Source organism: Staurois parvus, unplaced genomic scaffold, assembly GCF_062004578.1.
Source record: "Staurois parvus isolate SC_StPar_1 unplaced genomic scaffold, SC_StPar_1.0 ptg000909l, whole genome shotgun sequence".
In the NCBI taxonomy this organism is placed as follows: domain Eukaryota; kingdom Metazoa; phylum Chordata; class Amphibia; order Anura; family Ranidae; genus Staurois; species Staurois parvus.
The window spans coordinates 172,501-195,446 of record NW_028318705.1 but is presented as its reverse complement, the minus strand read 5'-3'; the positions used below and the strand labels follow the sequence as shown (position 1 = coordinate 195,446).

The 22,946-nt window shown below is 45.6% G+C and overlaps 1 protein-coding gene across 2 annotated transcripts in view; it reads right to left on the bottom strand.

The window, feature by feature from the left end:
• Nucleotides 1-7,523: 7,523 nt before the first annotated feature.
• INTS4 (integrator complex subunit 4) overlaps nucleotides 7,524-22,946 on the bottom strand; it is an 87,267-nt gene continuing 71,844 nt past the window's right edge. For both annotated transcript variants that reach the window (XM_089656472.1, XM_089656473.1), the window contains exons 19-23: nucleotides 20,642-20,701; nucleotides 19,720-19,879; nucleotides 16,580-16,723; nucleotides 13,266-13,386; nucleotides 7,524-10,782 (exon numbers count right to left, since the gene is read on the bottom strand). In XM_089656472.1, coding sequence (XP_089512598.1) covers nucleotides 10,589-10,782; nucleotides 13,266-13,386; nucleotides 16,580-16,723; nucleotides 19,720-19,879; nucleotides 20,642-20,701 — 679 coding nt within the window. In that variant the 3' untranslated portion in view covers nucleotides 7,524-10,588. The remainder of the gene's footprint in view (nucleotides 10,783-13,265; nucleotides 13,387-16,579; nucleotides 16,724-19,719; nucleotides 19,880-20,641; nucleotides 20,702-22,946) is intronic.

Below are 22,946 nucleotides of genomic sequence, written 5' to 3'. Positions count from 1 at the left end.
TGTGACCTGCCTACACTGGGCTCAAACTGTGGCACTTTCCAGGTCCAGCAGTGGCACAGTCTCTGGTGTGAGCCTGTCTCTGAAGACTTACTTTATGAGTAGGCAGTGTGGGCCAAGCATTACTAAGACCATTGGGTATCATTTAATACCCCCACTTCAGCCAGTTTATTGCGGACAGGGTTAATGCTGAGGGCTGTCATTGCACAATGGCTCCCACACACTCCTTGTGCTTTTACCCACCATTTAACATTGAGGCATCACCTTCCTGCTTCAGCTCCTAATTGCAAGTGATAAATGGATATCTTTGGTTGGTCCCTGCTGCCTGCCTACAGAGACCTGGTCCTCCTCATCTGTTTGAACCTCTCTTGCTACCAGCAGTAGGTTTGTGAATATTTGAAGACTAGTCTTGTCCCAGTTGTGGAGTAGAAAATGTCCTACTTTAGCCCCATGGGGAACAGTCAAGGTCCTCCAGCTCAGGGTCCGGGAGTTCCACAAAGATCTGCATGACTTTATGGGCCAAACTGCAGCTTTTATCTGACTGAAACTGACTGCAGTGGCCACAAACATACTTCTACACCTCAGGGCCAGATCTAGCCTGTCTGATCTGGGGGTCAGTAGTGTGACAGGGATGCATAGAACCAGTATTCCCTGTTCACTCAGCACACTTTTGTACCACGGAGTCATAACCTGGAAGTAACATTTTACAGGTGATGCAGGAGTGAACTGGGAATGCTGTCATTAGTTTAGGGTGATTAAACAGAACCTGTGACCCCCTATGTCAGGCGTCCCTAACAAAGCCCTCCTTAGATCAGGAGTTCTTCTCAGAGTTCCTCCTTACATCAAAGTTCCTATTACAGTCCTTCCTTACATCAGGTGTCCTCACCAGAGTGCCCCTTTACATCAACTGTCCCCATCAGAGTGTCCCCTTACATCAACTGTCCCCATCAGAGTGTCCCCTTACATCAACTGTCCCCATCAGAATGCCCCCTTACATCAATTGCCCCCTCAGAGTAGCCCCTTACATCAATTGCCCCCCTCAGAGTGCCCCTTTACATCAACTGTCCCCATCAGAATGCCCCTTTACATCAACTGTCCCCATCTGAGTGCTCCCTTTCATCACCTGTCCCCATCAGAGTGCCCCCTTACATCAACTGTTCCCATCAGAGTGCCCCCTTACATCAACTGTCCCCCTCAGAGTGCCCTCTTACATCAATTGCCCCTCTCAGAGTGCCCTCTTACATCAATTGCCCCTCTCAGAGTGCCCTCTTACATCAACTGTCCCCATAAGGTCTCATGGATTTGTGAATTCACTCTAGAAGGTCTAGGGGTGCACAACTAAAATCTGGGGGGCATAGCCCACCCCAGCACCCACGAGATCCGGGCCTACTACGCCTTCCCCTGCAGGATCTTTATCTAACCTCACTACGGCCTTAGGACCGTAGGAGGTTTCAGTCACAAAGACTCTTTCTGATGTGGAGTCCCTCAAATCCTTGAGGCTCCATGCACTGTAGCATTTTTGTAAATCTCCTAGAAGCTGTCAGCATTTATTTTCTGCTCCTAGAAGTGAAATAGTGTTATCCTATGTGTCCATGCACACTATAGGCTAGTAACGATTTTCAAGCTTCAGTGTTTAGGAGCAGAAAAAAAAATAGTTTTTGTAGAATTTTTGGGAGCAATTTTCCAGCAGAATAAAACGCTGAACGCTCCTAAACTCTACTAAAATGCTACTGTAACAATATAGGTGCTCTGCCAGTCCCAGTTATTAATTCCTTTATTAATCCCTTGTGTCCAGAGGAAGTGCATCCTCAAATTAGTATTCTACTCCTGTGTGCCAAATGCTCCTAGCTGTAATTAATGCACTCCCCCACCCTCCTCCGGCCAAAAGGTCCCCAAATTCAATTAATGTATTCTCCCCACTGTTACCCTGTTTACAGCTACAAATTCAATTATTGTGTTTCCTTGTCCATCCTGTCTTGTGCCCAAATGTAGTACATCTCTAATTAGTGCCTTACTTTTGTGCCAGAGGAAGTGCTTCCCATCTCCAATGCAATTAGTGCCTTTCCTGCCAAATGTTTCCCCAATTCAATCAAGCCATCCCCTCCATTGTCATCCAAATGTCCCCAAACTCAATCAAGGCATTCCCTCCATTGTCATCCAAATGTCCCCAAAACTCAATCAAAGCATTCCCTCCATTGTCATCCTGCTAATGACCCCCCCTTCACCTCTCGTCCTGCCCCGGGGTTTAAGAGGACAGTGCTGAGCTCTTCCCGGGCATCCACTCTGCTGTGCAGCCACTGAGGGATCCCAGCTGCGGCGGGACTCTAGTGGACAGACTCTGCCTAAGCCCCATTGGAGTAAGGGGGGACCCCAGAAACTACATCAGCCCTGTCTGAGACGCTGCAAGCTCTGCCTGAGACTACCACATCAGCCCTGCCTGAGACTACCACATCAGCTTTGCCTGAGACTACCACATCAGCTCTGCGTGAGTGTATGCTTCCCCTGTGTTATCTGAACTGTTTATGAACTGCCTCCTACCTCCCTGTTGGATTACAAACTGCTGTAGAGACTTTACCTTTGCCCACCGGGGCTGGATTACAAGTATTTTGGGCTCTCTCTCTCTGGACTACTCCCCATTGAGTGACTGTTGTCTGTTTTAATAAAGCTTTAAGTGTTTGCCGTCTGCCTTGTGTGTTCTGTCCTGCCTAACCTCCGTCACAGCTCCCAACAAATTTTTTCTAGCTTTTTTCCTACATGTACTTTAAAAACACTAATAAAACTAACACTAAACCAGCTATTACCAGCATTTTTCAAGCTTAAAAAAAACCCGCTAGTGTGCATGGAGCCTGACAGATGATGTTGCATGTAGCCTTCCTAGCGGTCTGATTATGTCAGCATTTCTGTGCTCAAAGCGGTACATTTTTTTGCATGGAAATATGTTTTTTTTTTTTATTGAAGGCCTGTAATTTTTAGCAACAACTCACTGAAATCTGTCCGAAAAAGAGTCTAGTAAACATCCCGGGTAGGATCAAATTTGAAACACGAAATCATAAATTATAATTTAATAATCATAAAAAATAATATAATAATAAAATTCAATAATATAATCAAACCAAAAACACTGAAATGTGAACTAGAGCGCCAAGTTCGCACATCACTGAGTAAAGTCGCAGAATCGTTTTCAGTGTCTGATGAGGAATTTCCCCCACAAATCATTATCACTCAATTCTGCAAGTGGTTCTAATTTACTATCGCTGTTCTCTAGCCGGTCTAAAACCGCTTTTGACCTAAAGGGACGCTTTTTGGACGCCATGGACATTTCTCAGTTTCCAGGCAGAAAGAACAGTAAAAATGCAGGCAGGGCGCCGGACAAAGCACTCGGGACAAAATGTATGTGAAATGGTTTGATACAGGAATGTTATACTATGTGATTTTAGTGTATTTAGTGAATGTCACTTTTTCACATTTTTAAATTTCCCGCCGTTCCGTCCCCCGTATGTCCCGATGTCACAGGGAACGGAACCCGGAATGGACATTGCCGGGGACACTGCAGGAGGGACATCGCGGGAGCGAAGGACAAGGTAAGTGAAGAAGAGATCCCGGAGCAACGCTGCAATGTATTCCCGAGTGTAGCTCGGGGTTACCGCTTGTGGTGCTGAAACTTTACCCCGAGCTACACTCGGGAATACCTCCAGGGAGATTAAGAATTCATAGGCTTTACCATTACTTCTAGACTTAAAAGAGATATGGTTTATCTCAAAACTTCAGGATCAGACTACAACTTTTACTAGCACCATTCCCAGTCTAGGTTCATTTAGGGGCCCCTAAGTCTGCCAAGGCCTTTCCATTGCATCCACTGTTTCCAGGAGTCTTACATGGGGACTGGAAGAACCCTGATAAGTTATTCACTCTCCCCAAAGGGCTGCCAGTCTAAGGAGAGCTTTGTAAAAAGTGGAAGTGTTTAAGGATCTCATCACAAACCATCTGAAGATCCTTTCCAAAACCATGTCTTCATGTATGGCTGGATAATTGTGGACCTACTATGCCAACTGCAGGTAGCTGGAGGTGAGCAGGTGACTCAGGATCCCCTAGGCCAGTGGTTCTCAACCTGGGGGTCGAACGACCCTTTCACAGCGGTCACCTAAGACCATCGAACAACACATTTCCAATGTGTAAAGAGTAAATAATTTTATGGTTGGGAGTCACCACAACATGAGGAACTGTATTAAGGGGTCGCGGCATTAGGAAGGTTGAGAACCACTGCCCTAGGCTAAGGCATGGAGTCTATAAACCAGCTGCTTTTCATCAGTACCCCTGTTGGTGGGGATTTTCTGCATGCTATTGCACAACCTCCACGTTCACCGCGCTCAAGGTGCAGACACAAGCCATGAAAGCAGATACAGAAACAAAGCAGAAGCACTGGTTCAGCCAAAGCGGGTAGAAATTAAAAGAAGTGAACAGCCCGAAGATCAGGGCAGGCAGCAGAAAAGCAAATCCAGAGACCCCAGGAGAAGTCAGTTCAATGAAGAAACGGGCAGTAGGTAGGTGCACACGGGTCACAGAGGATGAAAGGAACCAGATACATAGAAACTAGTCACATGGATTGTAGGGCAGAGTGGGGGTCATAGGAGGCCATATTTGTAGAACCACAGGTATCAGCGGAACCACAATAGCAAAAAGGTACAGACACACCGCAGGCCTGTGAGACCACAGCTGATAGATCAACTGTGACTCTTGTTTTCTCTGGTACGTGTTGCCTTGACTGTCAAAAAATGGGGGGACATCTGTTAGCCTTTGCAGACATCTGATCAGCCAGTATCTCAGATGCTTGGGTATGGGAGGTAGTTTGCATTGGCTACAAACTAATTCTGCTCTCAGCCCCTCTTCAGTTCAAATTATCCAACTTGCCTGTTTCACCACAACGAATATTTATTACATGTATTTATAAAGCTCCAACAATTCACTTTATTTACAGTGCTTACATATTCACTCATATCAGTCCCTCAAGGAGTTTGCAATCTAAGGTCCCCGCATGCATACATACTAGGGAAAATTTAAACAGGAGTCCTTTAACCTACCAGCATGTCTTTTGGAACATTGGAGACTGGAATATATAGTACCTGGAAGAAACCCATGTAAGCACAGGGAACATATGCAAACTTCAAATCTTCATGTAACCCTTGCGGGCCTTCAGGAATAGGGGATTATTACTCCAGTACCTGTGGCAGTATGATTCCTGGGGTTCTACTCCAACCTATTGACCAAACCTATACAGAAGGAGACATTGACCTTATCTTAGACATCAAGACCCTAAATGTTTTAATTCGGGCCCTGAAACTGTATGGAATCTTGGTCAGTCAGCCTTTCCTCAGCAAGAATTTATGGCTACGGATTCCAAGGATAGGTATTTGAATGTCCCCATTTTTCCACTGCATCAGTGATTCGGTCTGTGGCCCTGCCATTTGGACTATCCTCTGCTGCTCGAGTGTCCACCAAAATTCTGACATTCATAAGAAAGGTCAGTTCAGACCTTGAACAGACCATTCCACCTGGTACCAAAGACCAGGTTGCTCTTGACCTGGTGGCTCAGCAATCCTGGAACTTTGAGCAATTTGGCTGTCCCTGCAACACTGGACATCTCGAAAAGATGGCCATCTGATCATGCTTGGTCAGACACCATGGCAATTGCGTACATTACCACAAGGGACGATTCAAAAGTCTTGTTGCAGCAAGAAATGATGAGAATTCTGTCCTTTTATATTTTACAAAAAAAAGGGTAATTTATGGCTTTTTTGTGCCCTAAAATTAGCAAACATGTATTTTTTACTGAAATTTTGCATTAATATCATGAGACATAAAAACTTGGCACTACCACTATTTTATTTTCCAGGGTCTCGGATTTCAGAAAATATATCATGTTTGGGAGTTTTGTGTAATCTTCAGGCCTAAAATGATTTTTTTCAATCTTGTGCAAAAACGGCTCTGGCAACGAAAGGGATAAAGGATAAGCCCGACACGCCCCTTTTCTGACAAGCAGCCAATCAGTGCTCATTACACTGCATGGTGGGCTGAAGGGCTCTGAGGAAGAGGCAAGTCCTTGAAACGCGTCAGCCTATTGGATGTCTACACTCCCTATTGTGGACTGTTACTCATCGCGGTGTTGACCCAGCTGTTCTTTTATGACGTGCCTTGACTTTGTCACCTACTTTATTTCTCATTAAACATTTTTTATGGTAATGCACTAGGCCTGTGTGCCCTCGGTGTGTTCTTTCCTCATTCACTGCATGGTATCTCTCTGCTCCCTGCTAGTCCCCGGGTGCGGTGCTGGAGAGAGGCGGGGTGGGGGGGTTGGAGATAAACAGCGCAATGTTAAAAATATTAAACGTTTAAGTTGCCATAAAACCCCCTTTAAAAAAAACAAAAAAACAACAACATTATAATATCACCACCGATTTAAATACGGTTTTGGTTAAAAAAAAAAGTTTTTGTTTTTATCTGGACAAGTATATTGTCATGGGGGACAAGTAGATTGGGGCACCAATTTAGTCCATAGTAGTTCTTTTTCAAAAAATTTCCACAACCTGGCAGCTTAACCTCTTCCCGTTCGGGCCCATGCCGATAAACAGCCGGACAGGAGCGCTGCCGATGTGGGTGGATGTTTCTAAACGAAGATGTGTACATGGACACATAGGAAAACATTAGGGAGAGTTCAGGGGCTGCTGAAAAAAACACTCAACAGCTCCTAAATGTTTATCAGCTGCAATGTACATGAGCCCTAATGCAGGCCATAGACGGGTCGAAAACCAGCCGTTTTTTTTTTTTTTTTTTTTTAAAACGAAAAATCGGTTGTTCAATCAGCCGACGTTACCACCATTGGTTAAAAAAAAAAAAAAAAAAAACAAATCGGCTGATTTTCGTCCCGTCTACAGCCGGCAAATATAATAGCGGTGTCCCTGCAGAGAGCTCAGCTATTATATGACATTTAAAAGTATAGCAAAGTTGCAACATTGTATCTATTTGTATCCATTTCAGATACAGATGGTTCTATTCGGATACAAATAGATACAATGTTGCAACCGCTAGACTTTTAAATGTCAAATATAATAGCAGAGATCTCTGCAGGGACACTCCACTATTATATTTGACATTTAAAAGTATAGCAGTTGCAACATTGTATCTATTTGTATCCGAATAGAAACATCTGTATCCAAAATGGATACAAATAGATACAGATGTTCTTTGTCTTCATCTTCTTCTTCTTGCAGGTCATGGCTCATGCGCATTTTTTTAATCGGTAAAAAGATTGGCCGATTTGCCCATCATTGCCGTGAAAATCGGCCGATCGACAAAATCGGACGTTTTTTTCCAACATAACCGAATAAAAAAAATGTGTCAAAATCACGAAAAACTTCCGACAAATTCACCCACTAACGATCCGAAAATCGGCCCATTATTCTTTCGGACGACATTTCGGCTGATTTTCGACCCATCTATGGCCTGCATAAGTCTAATAAATTGCTACAAGATGACTTTGAATTTAATTATATTTATACATTAAAAACATTTTTACAAGATAAAATATCACACATATACAGAAATGTATTTAAGTAATACAAAAGGCTTTCTGAAAAAAAAAACAAAAAAAACCCCACAGCTTTCATTCTACAGGCAGACCAATAATTTACCAATTCATCAGAAAACGTTGCTGAATGTGTCGATGTTAGCCCATGAATATATTTGGCCACGTGGGAGATGCTGGATTTTATCAGCCAAGTAGAGACTACGTTACAGCGAACCTGTGGCCTTCTAAGTCAGTGTTTCTCAACTTTTTTTCAGGCAAGGCGCCCTTTAAAATAATGGACAGTCCCGGCACCCTTGAAAATGACGGACAGTCCCGAGGCACCCTATAAAATGACGGACAGTCCCGAGGCACCCTATAAAATGATGGACAGTCCCGAGGCACCCTATAAAATGACGGACAGTCCCGAGGCACCCTATAAAATGATGGACAGTCCCGAGGCACCCTATAAAATGATGGACAGTCCCGAGGCACCCTATAAAATGATGGACAGTCCCGAGGCACCCTATAAAATGATGGACAGTCCCGAGGCACCCTATAAAATGATGGACAGTCCCGAGGCACCCTATAAAATGATGGACAGTCCCGAGGCACCCCATTCTAAAATGGGGGGCCTCAAGACTGGCCATAATATTAAAAGGGCACCCTATTCTGAAATGTGAAAAACTATTCTAATAGTTTATATAATGCAGCAACATCCACACACGTAGGACAACCAATGTTAGAGGTGATTTATTCCAAAGCAAATACAGGCTTCAGCAAATCTAGGAGATTCTGACAGATCGCTGGTGCAACGCTTTACAGGCTTCTTTGGACAAAAATAATAAAAGCACATTTTTTTTACCTGCAAAAAAAAAAAGTGCATTTAATATATTTATCCAAAAGGTGAACCAGGGGCGGACTGACCATTCGAACACTCAGGTACTGCCCAAGGGCCCGGGGTCAGTAGGGGGCCCCATGAGATGCCCCTGGTACCTTTTCATTGGCTTTTTCATAGGCTTTTTTGGGTGTGGGTGAGGACACAGGGGCCCCATGATCCCCTATTGCCCGAAGTTGTCAGTCCGCCCCTGAGGTGAACTTATCCTTAACCCCTTGGCGCCGGCGCCTCCCAGCCCTTTAAGGGTTTCAGAAGCCGGGAGGCGGGGCGGAGTTTTAAGGTCAAATGACTGGCGTGATTCACCGACACAGCGGTCACATGATTGGGAAAGGTCCCAATCGAAAGAGGAGATGGGGACCTTTCCGTGAGTACTGGACATGTGTGCTGGGAGCGCGCATAGCACGCGCCCTCAGCACATATGTTTTTCTTAATTGCAAGCAAATGTGCGGCAGCTCAGCACAAAGAGGTTAAGGCTAGGTTCACATCTGTGCGGGTGGTGCCGCTGCGGATCCACACGAAAATCCGTGAAGCCGCACCACCCGCACAGAGAAATGCGGATCTGCGGGCGGGTGTCGTTAATTCTAATGGCACGCCGCCCGCACTGGAAAACGCAACCGTACTGGGAACCGAGGTTCCCGTGTGGGTCGCGTTTTCTGAAAAAGTGCAGATTTCACTGCGTGTCACCGGGCACGAGAGTCCATTCAAATGAATGGGCTCTCGTGCCCGTGCAAAACGCAGCCCGCACGGCTGCATATATGTGAACCGGGGCTTAAGGATACACACAAATGGATCATAGTAAGCTCTACCTAGCCAATACTGTGCAATAGGTCCTAAGACTTCACATATCTGTCTTCCAGCATGGCAGTGTGCAAAGATGGGAAACTTTCTTGGCACAATCGAAGAATCAGGAGCCTTGTTGCATCTTCTAGAACCCCACATAGGCCACAGCCCAATTAGACCATGAAAAAAACAAAAACAAACCCTCACTCATTTTCTTTGTAACCACACTATAAAAAAGAAAAACAAAAAAGTTACAAAAAGTCTCTTATACAAAGCAACATTTTATTCCACTAAAGTTTAAAGGAGTTTAAAGAGTTAAATTGCAGCCAATTGGTCACGGTCTGGACGCTGACCCTCAGCTCATTAGTTCCTACAGGACACATAAAAGAATCATTTATATACTAACCTTACCAGGGGCCTGTGCATGTATATAAAAAAAAAAAAAACACATCCCCCCTCCCTAGCTGCTGCATGTATTCCACACTTCCAAAAGGTGTAAAAAACTTGCTCCCCCACCAGCCGCTGTGGTACCTCCTGCCGGTTTGTGTGTCACTACAAGAGGGCTGGACAAACCACAAACACCTGATGGGGAGGGAAGACGTATTCAACACGTCTGATGTCTGAATACTTGCAATGACTGAAGAATGGAGATGTGGTGGCTCTTCCAGACACGGGCCGCTGGATAGGTAAGTAGCTCCCCCAACAATCTAGCTGTCCCAGCAATGCTGATCTTAGATAAGGGCTCAGACCTCACACAGTCTTTGGTTCTTCTGTTAAATGAAAGAATCCCAAAATGTCAGATTAAGGATTCTGCTGAAGTCCAAAAAGAGTCCAAAATGTGACGGATTGGTATAAATATTCTTTTGATTTTCTTCACTTTGAAGCACACTTCTGGCATTCCATTTCTGTGTTTCTGATCCTTCCTTCAGTGCTAGTTGCCTGGTTGTTTCTTGCTAAAGGATTCCTCATCTTCATTTTTGTTATGAGTCAGGGAACCTAAATATTGATGCAGCTGGATCAGCACGGCAGCCAGCAAACCAGCATTTTAAAAGAAAGTCAGCAATGGAAGCCTAAACACGTGTTTCAATACAGGTTTCCCTGCATGTCTAGGGCTTGTAAATGACAGTTCCTGGAGAACCTCTTTCATTTACATCACAAGATGACCAGCATCTGCCTGTGTGTCTGTTCTTCTGCCAACCACACGGACAGATCCCAGGGACGGTGGTAGGACTCCATCTTGCAGAACAGCACCACGTGACAAGAAATGAGATGGATCGCTGTGACAGGCTACCACCGGAGATAGGAGTCCATATTCCCTGGTTACGTTACAACGCACATACCCAACTCTAGATATGTTACCGCCTGGCGGGTTTGGGCATCAAGAAGACTTTAACGGGTTTGCTGAAGGGAATAGTGCCTTCTATGGTGCTGTCCACGGCAGGCAGGGTGTCCATGCTCTCCCCCCATGCCGGTTTACACGATCGGTTTAATATTTTGCTGCGGCTGGAGCTGTAGGCAAGTAGGAGTCGTACTTCGATCTGACACGGCTCTGTGGGAAGAAAATGAAATATACGATGTAATGTCAGGGGAAGGATATAGAATTACAGTAATATATAGAGAGAACAAAGGAAAACTACAAGGCTGATACTTACAGACTGAACCCTTCTCTCTATTAGTGTGCCATGTACATCAGGCTTGGCCACCCTTTGGCTCCAAATGGGCATGCTGGGTTATGTGGTTCCTAAAGAGCTGGGAGTAGTACACTGCTTACTTTATGTGTACTATCAGGAATTTACCCCAGACTCCTTGTAATTGCACTTAAAGAGGGTTTTGCGGTAAAAATGCAAGTCTGCCTAAATTCATTAATGTATTGCTAGGTCAACATATCTTCAATAAAAAGTTATTATTTTAGATTCCAGCAAGGCCAGGAACAGAATTCACTCCCAAGTGTGTGGTGAGTTTTAAAGTGTTTCTAAACCCATGTTCTTGCATTCTCTGTATCTGGTCTCCCAGGATCCCGCATTCACTATATCTGGTCTCCCCGGACCCTGCATTCACTATATCTGGTCTCCCCGGACCCTGCATTCACTATGTCTGGTCTTCCAGGACCCCGCATTCACTATATCTGGTCTCCCCGGACCCTGCATTCACTATATTTGGTCTCCCAGGACCCTGCATTCACTATGTCTGGTCTCTCAGGACCCCGCATTCATTATATCTGGTCTCTCAGGACCCCGCATTCACTATATCTGGTCTCCCCGGACCCCGCATTCACTATATCTGATCTCCCAGGACCCCGCATTCACTATATCTGATCTCCCAGGACCCCGCATTCACTATATCTGGTCTCCCAGGATCCCGCATTCACTATATCTGGTCTCCCAGGACCCCGCATTCACTATATCTGGTCTCCCAGGACCCCGCATTCACTATATCTGGTCTCCCAGGACCCCGCATTCACTATATCTGGTCTCCCAGGACCCCACATTCACTATATCTGGTCTCCCAGGATCCAGCATTCTCTATATCTGGTCTCCCAGGACCCCGCATTCACTATATCTGGTCTCCCCGGACCCCGCATTCACTATATCTGGTCTCCCCGGACCCCGCATTCACTATATCTGGTCTCCCAGGACCCCGCATTTACTATATCTGATCTCCCCGAACCCCGCATTCACTATATCTGGTCTCCCCGAACCCCGCATTCACTATATCTGGTCTTCCTGGACCCTGCATTCACTATATTTGGTCTCCCACAGTACACAGAACATGGAAATACAATTGTTGTCCAAGAAGAACAGGTATAGTGAATGCGGGGTCCGGGGAGATCAGATATAGTGAATGTGGGGTCCTGGGAGATCAGATATAGTGAATGCGGGGTCATGGGAGACCAGATATAGTGAATGCGGGGTCCTGGGAGACCAGATATAGTGAGTGCGGGGTCCTGGGAGACCAGATATAGTGAGTGCGGGGTCCTGGGAGACCAGATATAGTGAGTGCGGGGTCCTGGGAGACCAGATATAGTGAATGTGGGGTCCTGGGAGACCAGATATAGTGAATGCAGGGTCCTGGGAGACCAGATATAGTGAATGCAGGGTCCTGGGAGACCAGATATAGTGAATGCGGGGTCCTGGGAGACCAGATATAGTGAATGCGGGGTCCTGGGAGATCAGATATAGTGAATGCAGGGTCCTGGGAGACCAGATATAGTGAGTGCGGGGTCCTGGGAGACCAGATATAGTGAATGCGGGGTCCTGGGAGACCAGATATAGTGAGTGCGGGGTCCTGGGAGACCAGATATAGTGAGTGCGGGGTCCTGGGAGACCAGATATAGTGAGTGCGGGGTCCTGGGAGACCAGATATAGTGAGTGCAGGGTCCTGGGTTTAGTAACACTTTAAGCATTAAACTCAAATTCTTTATAGGAGTCCAAAAAAACAAGGTACAACAGGTAGCAAGCTCTCTTATGAGTTTCATGTTCATGGTTGCTTATGTTTAAGAGTCTCTATGAATAAGTGCCTGTGAGCGTCAGGCGTGTATTAGATCTCATTATCTGTTGTATCCCTTTTCAATGGATGGAAAGAATTTGGATTTAATGCTGGACTGCTGTCATCCATTGCTCTATTGTACATATCCTCAGCAATGAGCTGGACAGGCACCTAGCAGTGTTTGTGGAAATGATCTGAAGAAATTTTTCTTTTAATATTGTTGCACCTGAGCAGGGGCAGACTGACAACTCATGGGGCCCCTGGGCAATAGGGGATCATGGGGCCCTTGTGTCCTTGTCCACACTCAAAAAAGCCTATGAAAAAGGTACCAGGGGCATCTCATGAGGCCCCCTACTGACCCCGGGCCCTCGGGCAGTGCCCGAGTTTCCAAATTGTCAGTCCGGCCCTGCACCTGAGCAATTTACAACAGATTGTCCCACAGGAGAATCACAAAGGCTGCTATGGGCGAGAGAGATTGAAACAACGTTCCCCCCAAACATTTACATAAATAAGACCCATTGGGTATGTGATGATCCTATTGATTACCTGTCCATGCTGTGTGAGACAGATACACCTGCGTGATCAGCCGGTGTCTGCCGGGACCTGGGTTCCGGAAATCTGCTGGTTTAGGATGGATGATTTGAACCTGCCCATCTGGGTAAACAACCTGGAGGAGGGAAGACAGGGACACTTTTCAACGATGAATGCACATATAAAAGTAAACATCTCAGACCCCTACAAGAAGGCTTAAATTTACTAAAAGGTCAGTCTACCTTGATCGATATATTCAGGTGCTGATTTTTGCTTGTAAAAGTTTTAAAAATAGGATTTTGACATTCCTGTATATGCCATACACTGGAATCCAGTACAGGACACAGGAATCTATTCTTACACCATGGTTTATATGCCGCTACTTTCAAATGGTTAGACATTGGCAAACGCTTTGCTGGGAGTGACCCCCAGTGTATCCATATAACCCCGCCAGCTCTGTCAGACCCCAGCTGAATAGCAAGCAAGTCGAAGATCACAAAGGAAAATGGAGAAGGACCACTATTCTGTATTAATAGATTGAAGATCACAGAGGAGAATGGGGAAGGACCACTATTCTGTATTAATAGATTGAAGATCACAGAGGAGAATGGGGAAGGACCACTATTCTGTATTAATAGATCGAAGATCACAGAGGAGAATGGGGAAGGACCACTATTCTGTATTAATAGATCGAAGATCACAGAGGAAAATGGGGAAGGACCACTATTCTGTATTAATAGATCAAAGATCACAGAGGAGAATGGGAAAGGACCACTATTCTGTATTAATAGATCAAAGATCACAGAGGAGAATGGGGAAGGACCACTATTCTGTATTAATAGATCGAAGATCACAGAGGAGAATGGGGAAGGACCACTATTCTGTATTAATAGATCGAAGATCACAGAGGAGAATGGGGAAGGACCACTATTCTGTATTAATAGATCGAAGATCACAGAGGAGAATGGGGAAGGACCACTATTCTGTATTAATAGATCAAAGATCACAGAGGAGAATGGGGAAGGACCACTATTCTGTATTGATAGATCGAAGATCACAGAGGAAAATGGGGAAGGACCACTGTTCTGTATTGATAGATCGAAGATCACAGAGGAAAATGGGGAAGGACCACTGTTCTGTATTAATAGATCAAAGATCACAGAGGAGAATGGGGAAGGACCACTATTCTGTATTAATAGATCGAAGATCACAGAGGAGAATGGGGAAGGACCACTATTCTGTATTAATAGATCGAAGATCACAGAGGAAAATGGGGAAGGACCACTGTTCTGTACTGATAGATCGAAGATCACAGAGGAAAATGGGGAAGGACCACTGTTCTGTATTGATAGATCGAAGATCACAGAGGAAAATTGGAAAGGACCACTGTTCTGTATTGATAGATCGAAGATCACAGAGGAAAATGGGGAAGGACCACTGTTCTGTATTGATAGAATGAAGATCACAGAGGAAAATGGGAAAGGACCACTGTTCTGTATTGATAGATCAAAGATCACAGAGGAAAATGGGGAAGGACCACTGTTCTGTATTGATTCAATTCAGGTGACGGCCCTGTAACTTAAAACTGGAGGAAAAAAAAAAAATCAAAAGATGCTAGATACTGTAAAAACTGAAAAACCCCGATATCTCTGGGAGAATGGGTGGCTCAGGCAGGGAGGGAGGGACTCATTCCCTGAGGACAGAAGCCTTAGATAAAATCACAAGCAGCTGGGTCAGGTGAGCACGTGTCAAACACAAGGCCATTTCATGTGGCCCTCACACCTCTCCTGCAGCTGTAGCACCCCCCTCATCTTCACCCCCACCTTGTGTCAGCAGTCAGCAGCAGAGAGAAGAACTCCTCCTCCATTCTCCATGCAGCCGTGGAGAGGCTTGTCTCTGTCCCCGTCTCAGCAGTTGGCAGCAGAGAGGAGGACAGAACTCCTCCTACAGATCCTGCACTTCTCTGTGCAGCCACAGCATCCCCTAGCCTCTGCCTTCCCTGGTCTCAGCATTCAGCAGACTCCGTCAGCTGACTCCAGCCCTACTCTGGTTCTCCTCCAGACCCTGCACTTTCTGCTTCCTAGCTCGAGCCCCCAGCTTCTCCATAGCAGCAGCACAAGATAAGGGGGGTGCACTGTGATGAGAGGGTGGGGGACTCTTGACTTCTGATGGTGTGCGGGGGGGCTCTTGACATCTTATCTTGACATCTTATGTAAGGAGGGGCGATCTGGACATCTAGTCTTACAGATACAACCGGCCCTTTGAGGGCATTCCTGCAGCCATTGAGAAATACTGTATGAACTGAGATTGGTAGCATGGTGCAAGGCTGTTGTGAATAGCCCTGTACCATGTGATCTCTGTGATCATTCACAGATTTCACTAGTAGTAAGCAATACTGTGCGAGCTGTGATTGGTCGCATGGTACAAGGCTGTTGGGAATAGCCCTGTACCATGGGATCTCTGGGATCATTCACAGATTCCACTAGTAGTAAGCAATGATGTCAGGAAGTGACATCTTGCTTACTACTATTCATGTGATTACTGATTGGCCAATCAGTGATCACAGGATCGGGACTTCACACAGAGGTCCCGTACAGCGATCAGTGGACTCAGCGGGCACCGGATCGTGGTGCCTCGCGCTCCAAGGGAGCACACACAGGCTGAAAATGCGGGCACTGTTTATGAACAGCAACCCGCTCCTGCACTGCTCCCATCCGGCCGTTTATATACATGGGCCGGACGGGAAGTGGTTAACAAACAGAGACAGAGCTGTGTGTTTTACAAGCAGTGCCTCCTAAACTAATCCTTTCAGAATCACTGTTACAACAAACCTAGATATCAACCAAAGTGTCTAGGTTCCGGTCATGATCGGTAATGTGTCTCTGTGATCCAGCAACAGTACATCCTACAGAATGGCAGCTGGTGAAAAGAGCAACAGACAATCTAGGCCAGGGGTGTCAAACTGGCGGCCCCCTCCAGCTGTTGTGAAACTACAAATCCCATCATGCCTCTGCCTTTAGGAGTCATGCATGTAACTGTCAATCTTCCAATGCCTCATGGGACTTGTAGTTTGGCAACAGCCGGACGGCCGCCAGTTTGACGCCCATGATCTAGGCGAAAGTGTGCCAAAGGCAGGACACTCATTCATCTGCTGTCATTCTTCAGGGCAAGACTCATGGTGGATAAAATGAGGGTCCTGCGCTTGTTTTCTTTCCCCTTTTTTCTCTGGTAGTCTCCCTGCCAGTTAAGATCACAAAAACTATTATCTTCCTGGTACAAGAACATGAATAATGCCCTTAATATAGTCATCCCATTGTACCCGGCCATACCTGGACTTTCACAGAGCTCTGTGGCTCCTGAACATGCTCCAATGTGGCATCAACATCCAGAGCTACGACCAACCCGGAGGTGAATCGGATCGGGTTATCAGACTCAGCAGCTGGCTCAATAATGTACGACGAGGCTCTGTGGATCTGGAGATGAAATGATTATATGACATCACATGGTGTAGTAGGATTTCACACTTGCAGGAAACATGTGGTGTTTTGGACCCCGATTAAGGTTTAGATACCAAAACACACTTGAAGCGAAATTAAACCCAAAACCAAAAATGACGTATATTGCAGCTTAACAATCATAAGATATGGTGGCTGCATTAGTTTTCTTTGTTTTTTTCCTTCTGTTTTCACCTGGTGATCTGAGCTTTAAAGCAGGCCATAGACGGTTCGAAAATCGTCCGTTTTTAAAAAAAAAAAACCCAACGAAAAATCAGTCGTTCGATCGGCCGACGTTACCACCAACAGTAAAAAAAAAAAAAAAAAAAAAAAAAAAAAAAATCGTCCGATTTTCGTCTCGTCTATGGCCGGCATTTAACCCTATAATTACTTCTCTCCCTTGCAGAGACAGGGGAGCATACAGGGGGAGGGAGGAGGAGGAAGGGAGGAGGAAGGAAGGAAGGGAGGAGGAAGGAAGGAAGGGAGGAGGAAGGAAGGGAGGAGGAAGGAAGGGAGGAGGAAGGAAGGGAGGAGGAAGGAAGGAAGGAAGGAAAGGAGGAGGAAGGAAGGGAGGAGGAGGAAGGAAGGGAGGAGGAGGAAGGAAGGGAGGAGGAGGAAGGAAGGAGGAGGAGGAAGGAGGAGGAGAAGGAAGGAGGAGGAGGAAGGAGGAGGAAGGAAGGAAGGAGGAGGAAGGAAGGAGGAGGAAGGAAGGAGGAGAAGAAGGAGAAGAAGGAAGGAGGAGAAGAAGGAAGGAAGGAAGGAGGAAGGAAGGAGGAAGGAAGGAAGGAAGGAAGGAGGAAGGAAGGAAGGAAGGAGGAAGGAAGGAAGGAAGGAAGGAGGAAGGAAGGAAGGAGGAAGGAAGGAAGGAAGGAGGAGGAAGGAGGAAGGAGGAGAAGGAAGGAGGAAGGAGGAGAAGGAAGGAAGGAGGAGAAGGAAGGAAGGAGGAGAAGGAAGGAGGAGAAGGAAGGAAGGAGGAGAAGGAAGGAAGGAGGAGGAAGGAGGAAGAAGAAGAAGAATTCCAGTCCGCTATTAAATTTTATATGAAAAGTCTTGCAGTTGCAACAATGTATCCATTTATATCCATTTTGGATACAGATGTATTTATTCGGATACAAATGGATACATTTGTTGCAACCGCAAGACTTTTTCATATAAAATATAATAGTGGACTGGAATTTTTCTTCTTCTTCTTCTTGTAGGTCACGGCTCATGCGCAGATTTTTTATCAGTAAAATGATCGGACGATTTGCCCATCATTGCCGAGAAAATCGGCCGCGAATTTTCCAACATGCCCGATAAAAAAATGTGCATAAGGCCCGAAAAACGGCCGACTAATTAACCCACTAACGGTGCGAAAATCGGCCGATTTTTGACCCGTCTATGGCTGGTATTACTCATCTCCTACATTACTGAAACACCACTTTGGAGGAATGAGCCAGGACACAGCAGGCAACAGCATTATCAGTCTGGGGGGATGGGAGTGTTAAATGGATTAAGCAGATTTGGAAACAAATATCATGTTGAAGCCAAGCTCCAACTCACGCTTTATAATCAATTACAAAAGTTTTCTTTTTTCCTTTTGGGATATTTTCTATAGGCGACGCTTTTAAAGCCCCTTATAGGTCATCAGTTTAGCATTACAAGGGAGGTCTGGTGCTAGAATTATCGATCTCATTCTAGCGTGTGCAGCGATATGTAACATGGGTATCGCAATCGTCGTTTTCATGCATAGGCGCCCCAGCGATTTTATGTTTGTACGTGCTTACATAAATGGGGGTGGGGGTGGTTATATGCTTGGGTGTAACTTTAATTTTTTAAAAATAAAAACAAAAGTACAAAAAGTCCTCTATGTGATGATTTTTGGTGACAGATTCTCTTTTTTGAGACGTCCCGGGTCTAAAAGACCCTGGATGTCTCTGCTGTACTACGCTGAATGTAATGCAGTGCACATTGCTGGGAATCTGTCAACGCGGACCCAGAAGTGACGTCACATCACTTCCCGGTCAGGACAAGAAGGGGAGGGGAGTGGATGTGTCCGCTCTTCTCCCTCCCCTATACCCGCCAGCAACCACTGACTGGTCCCAGGCCTGCAGATAGCCAAGTGTAGCCTGGGAGACAGCAGGCGGGGGGTTGTTTGCTTCTACACAGCCCACTATGGTGCCAGCGTAAGGCAATCAGCAGTAGCGCTGCCACCCGAATGCTTCCACCTGACAGAAGAGCCCTGCTGCCTGTCCAGTGCCCGGAGCTACATGTCCTGGGCGTCGGGCAATATAAATTGCACACCCCTGAGGTGAATCATACCGTTTGCAGTCAAAGCTAAACTCCATCAATTTAAAAAAAAAAATCTACCATTGCATCCCTCCCAAAGGGTCAAATGCTCATTAAAACGGAACTATAAGTCACCTCGGCTCCAGCGATGTGGCGTCCTTGAGCTCCCTGCCCGGGAGACACCTTTGGGCAGCCGACTTCCAGGTCTCTATCGCCAGTCGCTGTCATTGGTGGGTGGGGATGAAGTCGCTCCCACGCATGCACGTGAGTTTAGTGAGATCCGGCATTGCCGAATTTGTACAGTGAGCTGTGCATTCTGTCTGAATTATTTGGCAATGCAATGGCCAGAACATTGTGCATTGTGCTGTGATGCACATTTATTTTTGGGGTGACCATCACAATGAAAGTCACAGCCAACACACCAATGGCACGTGATTATGCATTACTATGTGAACGGGTCCCATCTGTTCTATAATATAAAATATTATATAATATGCATGTATTTCCCCTTGCTTTAGCTTTATTTACTCTGAGTCTTGAGGGAAGGAGAGGTCAGAGGATTTCTGTAATCTGTCAATTCCCTGAGTGCACACAGTTTCCCAGCAGAGGTGAGAAGTGCAGCATTGAGGTCAGGCAGTTGGTTATATCAGCCTGTTACAGTAGGTGGCGCTGTTCTGTATTACAAGCATCAGGTGTGCAATGGTTACCTGTTCTGGAAGAGTTAGGCGCAGAAAGCTGCTTTGCCGTAGGGTGGTTTGTAGGATTTTCACCATCTGAAGAGGCTTGGAATTTACCAGGCGTGGCATCAGATCGAGCAGCTTGTCCACAAAGCTGTCCTGCATGTGTGGGAGCTCAGAGATGAAGCACCTGAAGGAGAGGCAACAAAAAATATTTAGAAAGGGCAAATAGTAGGGGAGCAGAGGTCTTTGCCCGCTGGTTGGTGACAGATGACATCACTCTAATGCATGAACACAGGAATAACATCATCCCAGCATTCCTCTCTTACAAACACCAGAAATAGCGCGGGATTGTACACAGCACTATGCATTCACTACAGTCAGTGTACAATTTATATATATATATATATCTCTATCATTTAGTCCTGCTGTAATTACTTCAGCTCTGGCCGGTTATGGCCAGACCACTTTTTGCTACTTAGCACTGTGCTAATTTAACTGGGGGAGGGGGAGGAGGGAGGAGAAGAATTCTATTATATTTTATATGAAAGTCTTGCGGTTGCAACAATGTATCTATTTGTAACCAAATAAAAACATCTGTATCCGAAATGGATACATTGTTGCAACCACAATACTTTTTCATGTCAAATATAATAGCGGAGCTCTCTGCAGGGACAGAAGTAATTAAATGCCGGCCGTTTTTTTACCGTTGGTGGTAACGTCGGCCGATCACACGACCGATTTTTCGTTTTGTTTTTTTTTTTAATAAAAAAGGGCGGTTTTTGACTCTTCTATGACCTGCATAAGGCCTCGTTCACACCATAGCGCAGAGACGTCAGTTTTTACGCACGCAATCTGCAAGGGATTTATGTGCCCTGTTCACACAACAGTAGTATCACGTGCAGATTTTTTCTGCACAGGGATCTGTAACGTGTATAAAACTCACTCTCACCTCTGGAAGACGTCTATCTCCTGCAGGAACTGCTCACAAAGTCCGAACAGAGGCTCCTCCCTACACAAAGTACAAGGAATATGAGAAATAAGCTCCAGACTGAAAAAACAACAAATATAGACACATTGCAATGTTGTATATCCGACCTGTGTACAGCAGTGTATGAGCTTTCAACTGCTGAAAATAGGTTTCTCTGGCTTACACAGATGTATCTTTTTAATATTGTAAGCTTCAAAGAGCAGGGCCCTCGATCCCCTCATGTTTTGCATTGTATTGGTATTGTTCTGTCACATGTTTTGTTCCCCTCTGTAATGTACAGCGCTGAGCGAACTATTGGCGCTTTATAAATACTGTATAAAAATAATAATAATAATATGTCCCAGGAATAAAAAAAAAGTTAAGATTTGAAGATTTACTATGTTATACACAAATAAATCCCAATTAGGGATTTGATCACGAGTTATAAGTTGTTTATTTTGGTCGCTTATCACCATTTTGTAACACATTTATGTGGAAGGACTTTGTGTGGTCCGAAAGTTTCGTCTTGAGTCGGGTTTTCATCCTGACAGTCTCATTGTATATTTCTGTGATATTATTCACGCCAGTTGCGAGTCTTCTGGTCACGGCACTTTTTCAGGCATATTTTATGCCATTTACTTATCACTTTCGTTATTTGTGATTTATGTCACTTTTTTCCCTTTGTTTAAGGGATGCATGTACATTGTCTCACCATTATCTTCAGTGTGTGATGTTTATTTCTTGTTTATATACTTATATATTTTTGCATATTATCACATGATATTGTCCTTTCTTGATGTGTATATTTTTTTTATTAGAATTTATTTATGCACTAATTATGCCATTTAACCATTTTTCTGTCCGGCTGTTGTATATAAACGGCCGGACGGTGGCACTGCAGGGTTGGGTGGCCGTTTATAAGCGGCCTCCCCGCCCCCTGCTTGTGCGCGCTCCCTGGGAGGCTGCAGCACCGCAAGCAGGATAAGCCAGGAATGAGAAGAAGAGCGGCAGCAGGGAGGCTACAGACAATACTGGTGACTAGCCCCTTAGCCCCCTCCTTGCCCCTTTTTTGAGCACAGCTTCCAGAGTTCAGTCCCTCTTTAATACAGAAACAAAAATGCGGATGAGTAAAGCATATCAAAATGTGAAAATTACACCAATATTAAAGTTACTCTAAAATCAAAAAGTTTTTTTTTTTATCTTAAAAGCGGAGTTCCACTCACCCTGTCAAAAAAAAAAAGTCAGCAGCTACAAAAACTGTAGCAGCTGACTTAAAAAACAGCCACTTAACTGTCCCTCGGTCCCGTGGTGTGTCCCCTGCAGCCCGTTTCACCGGCTGTCCTGTATTCCAGGAGGCCGGCATCTTCAGTGTGGGCACCCGTCTGACAGCTTGCGGATTCACAGCCAGGTACCCACTGCACATGTGCGAGTAGCGCTGCGCTTCATGACTGGTCCTGTAGTCTTCTGGGACCTGTCACGTGTCCCAATAGACTACAGGGAGGGAGGGAGGGAGGACACCTTCCGCTTCCGATCGCCTGGGCGATCGTAGCGGACGTGTGAGCGGGCACCTCCCACTTCCACATAGGCTCTACAGTCTTGATTCAAGTTGGGCCACCAAAAGTAACGCTGGATCAGTTCCCCACCCCCCCAAAGGTGCCAGTCCTTAAAGCAGAACTTCCTCTTTTGGGTGGAGCTCCGCATTAAAGCATTCTCTGCCTTAACCACTTGGCATCGGCACCTCCCGGCCCTTTAAGAGTTTCAGAACCCGGGAGGCGGGCGGGGTTTTAGGGTCATGTGACCGCCGTGATTCGCCATCACATGATCAGAAAAGGTCCCAATCAAAAGGGGAGATCGGGACCTTTCCGTGATTAATGGACATATGTGCTGGGAGCACGCAGGGCGCATGTTCTCAGCACATATGTATTTTCTAATTGCACGCAAATATGCGGCCACTCGGTGTCAAGGCCCAGACGCCGAGCGGCCGCATATTTGCGTGCGCTCGGCATCAAAGGGTTAAGGTAGAAAACTCCCCACTACTTGACCCCCCCCCCCCAAATCTCTGAACACTTACCTCTCATGATCCAGGGCTGACCCGGCTGCAGCACCGCTCTCCTCTCTTCCTGGTCTCACAGAAGACACAGGCAGATAGATAGGGTGGGGGGTAGAAAACGCAAACTGAATTTATGTATTTTTGATGTATTTGCATTTTGTATTTCCTTCTTATGTCTGTGTATTAGAAGTTCTTTTTTCTTGTTTGTATTGGAAAAAATTTAATAAAAGATATAAT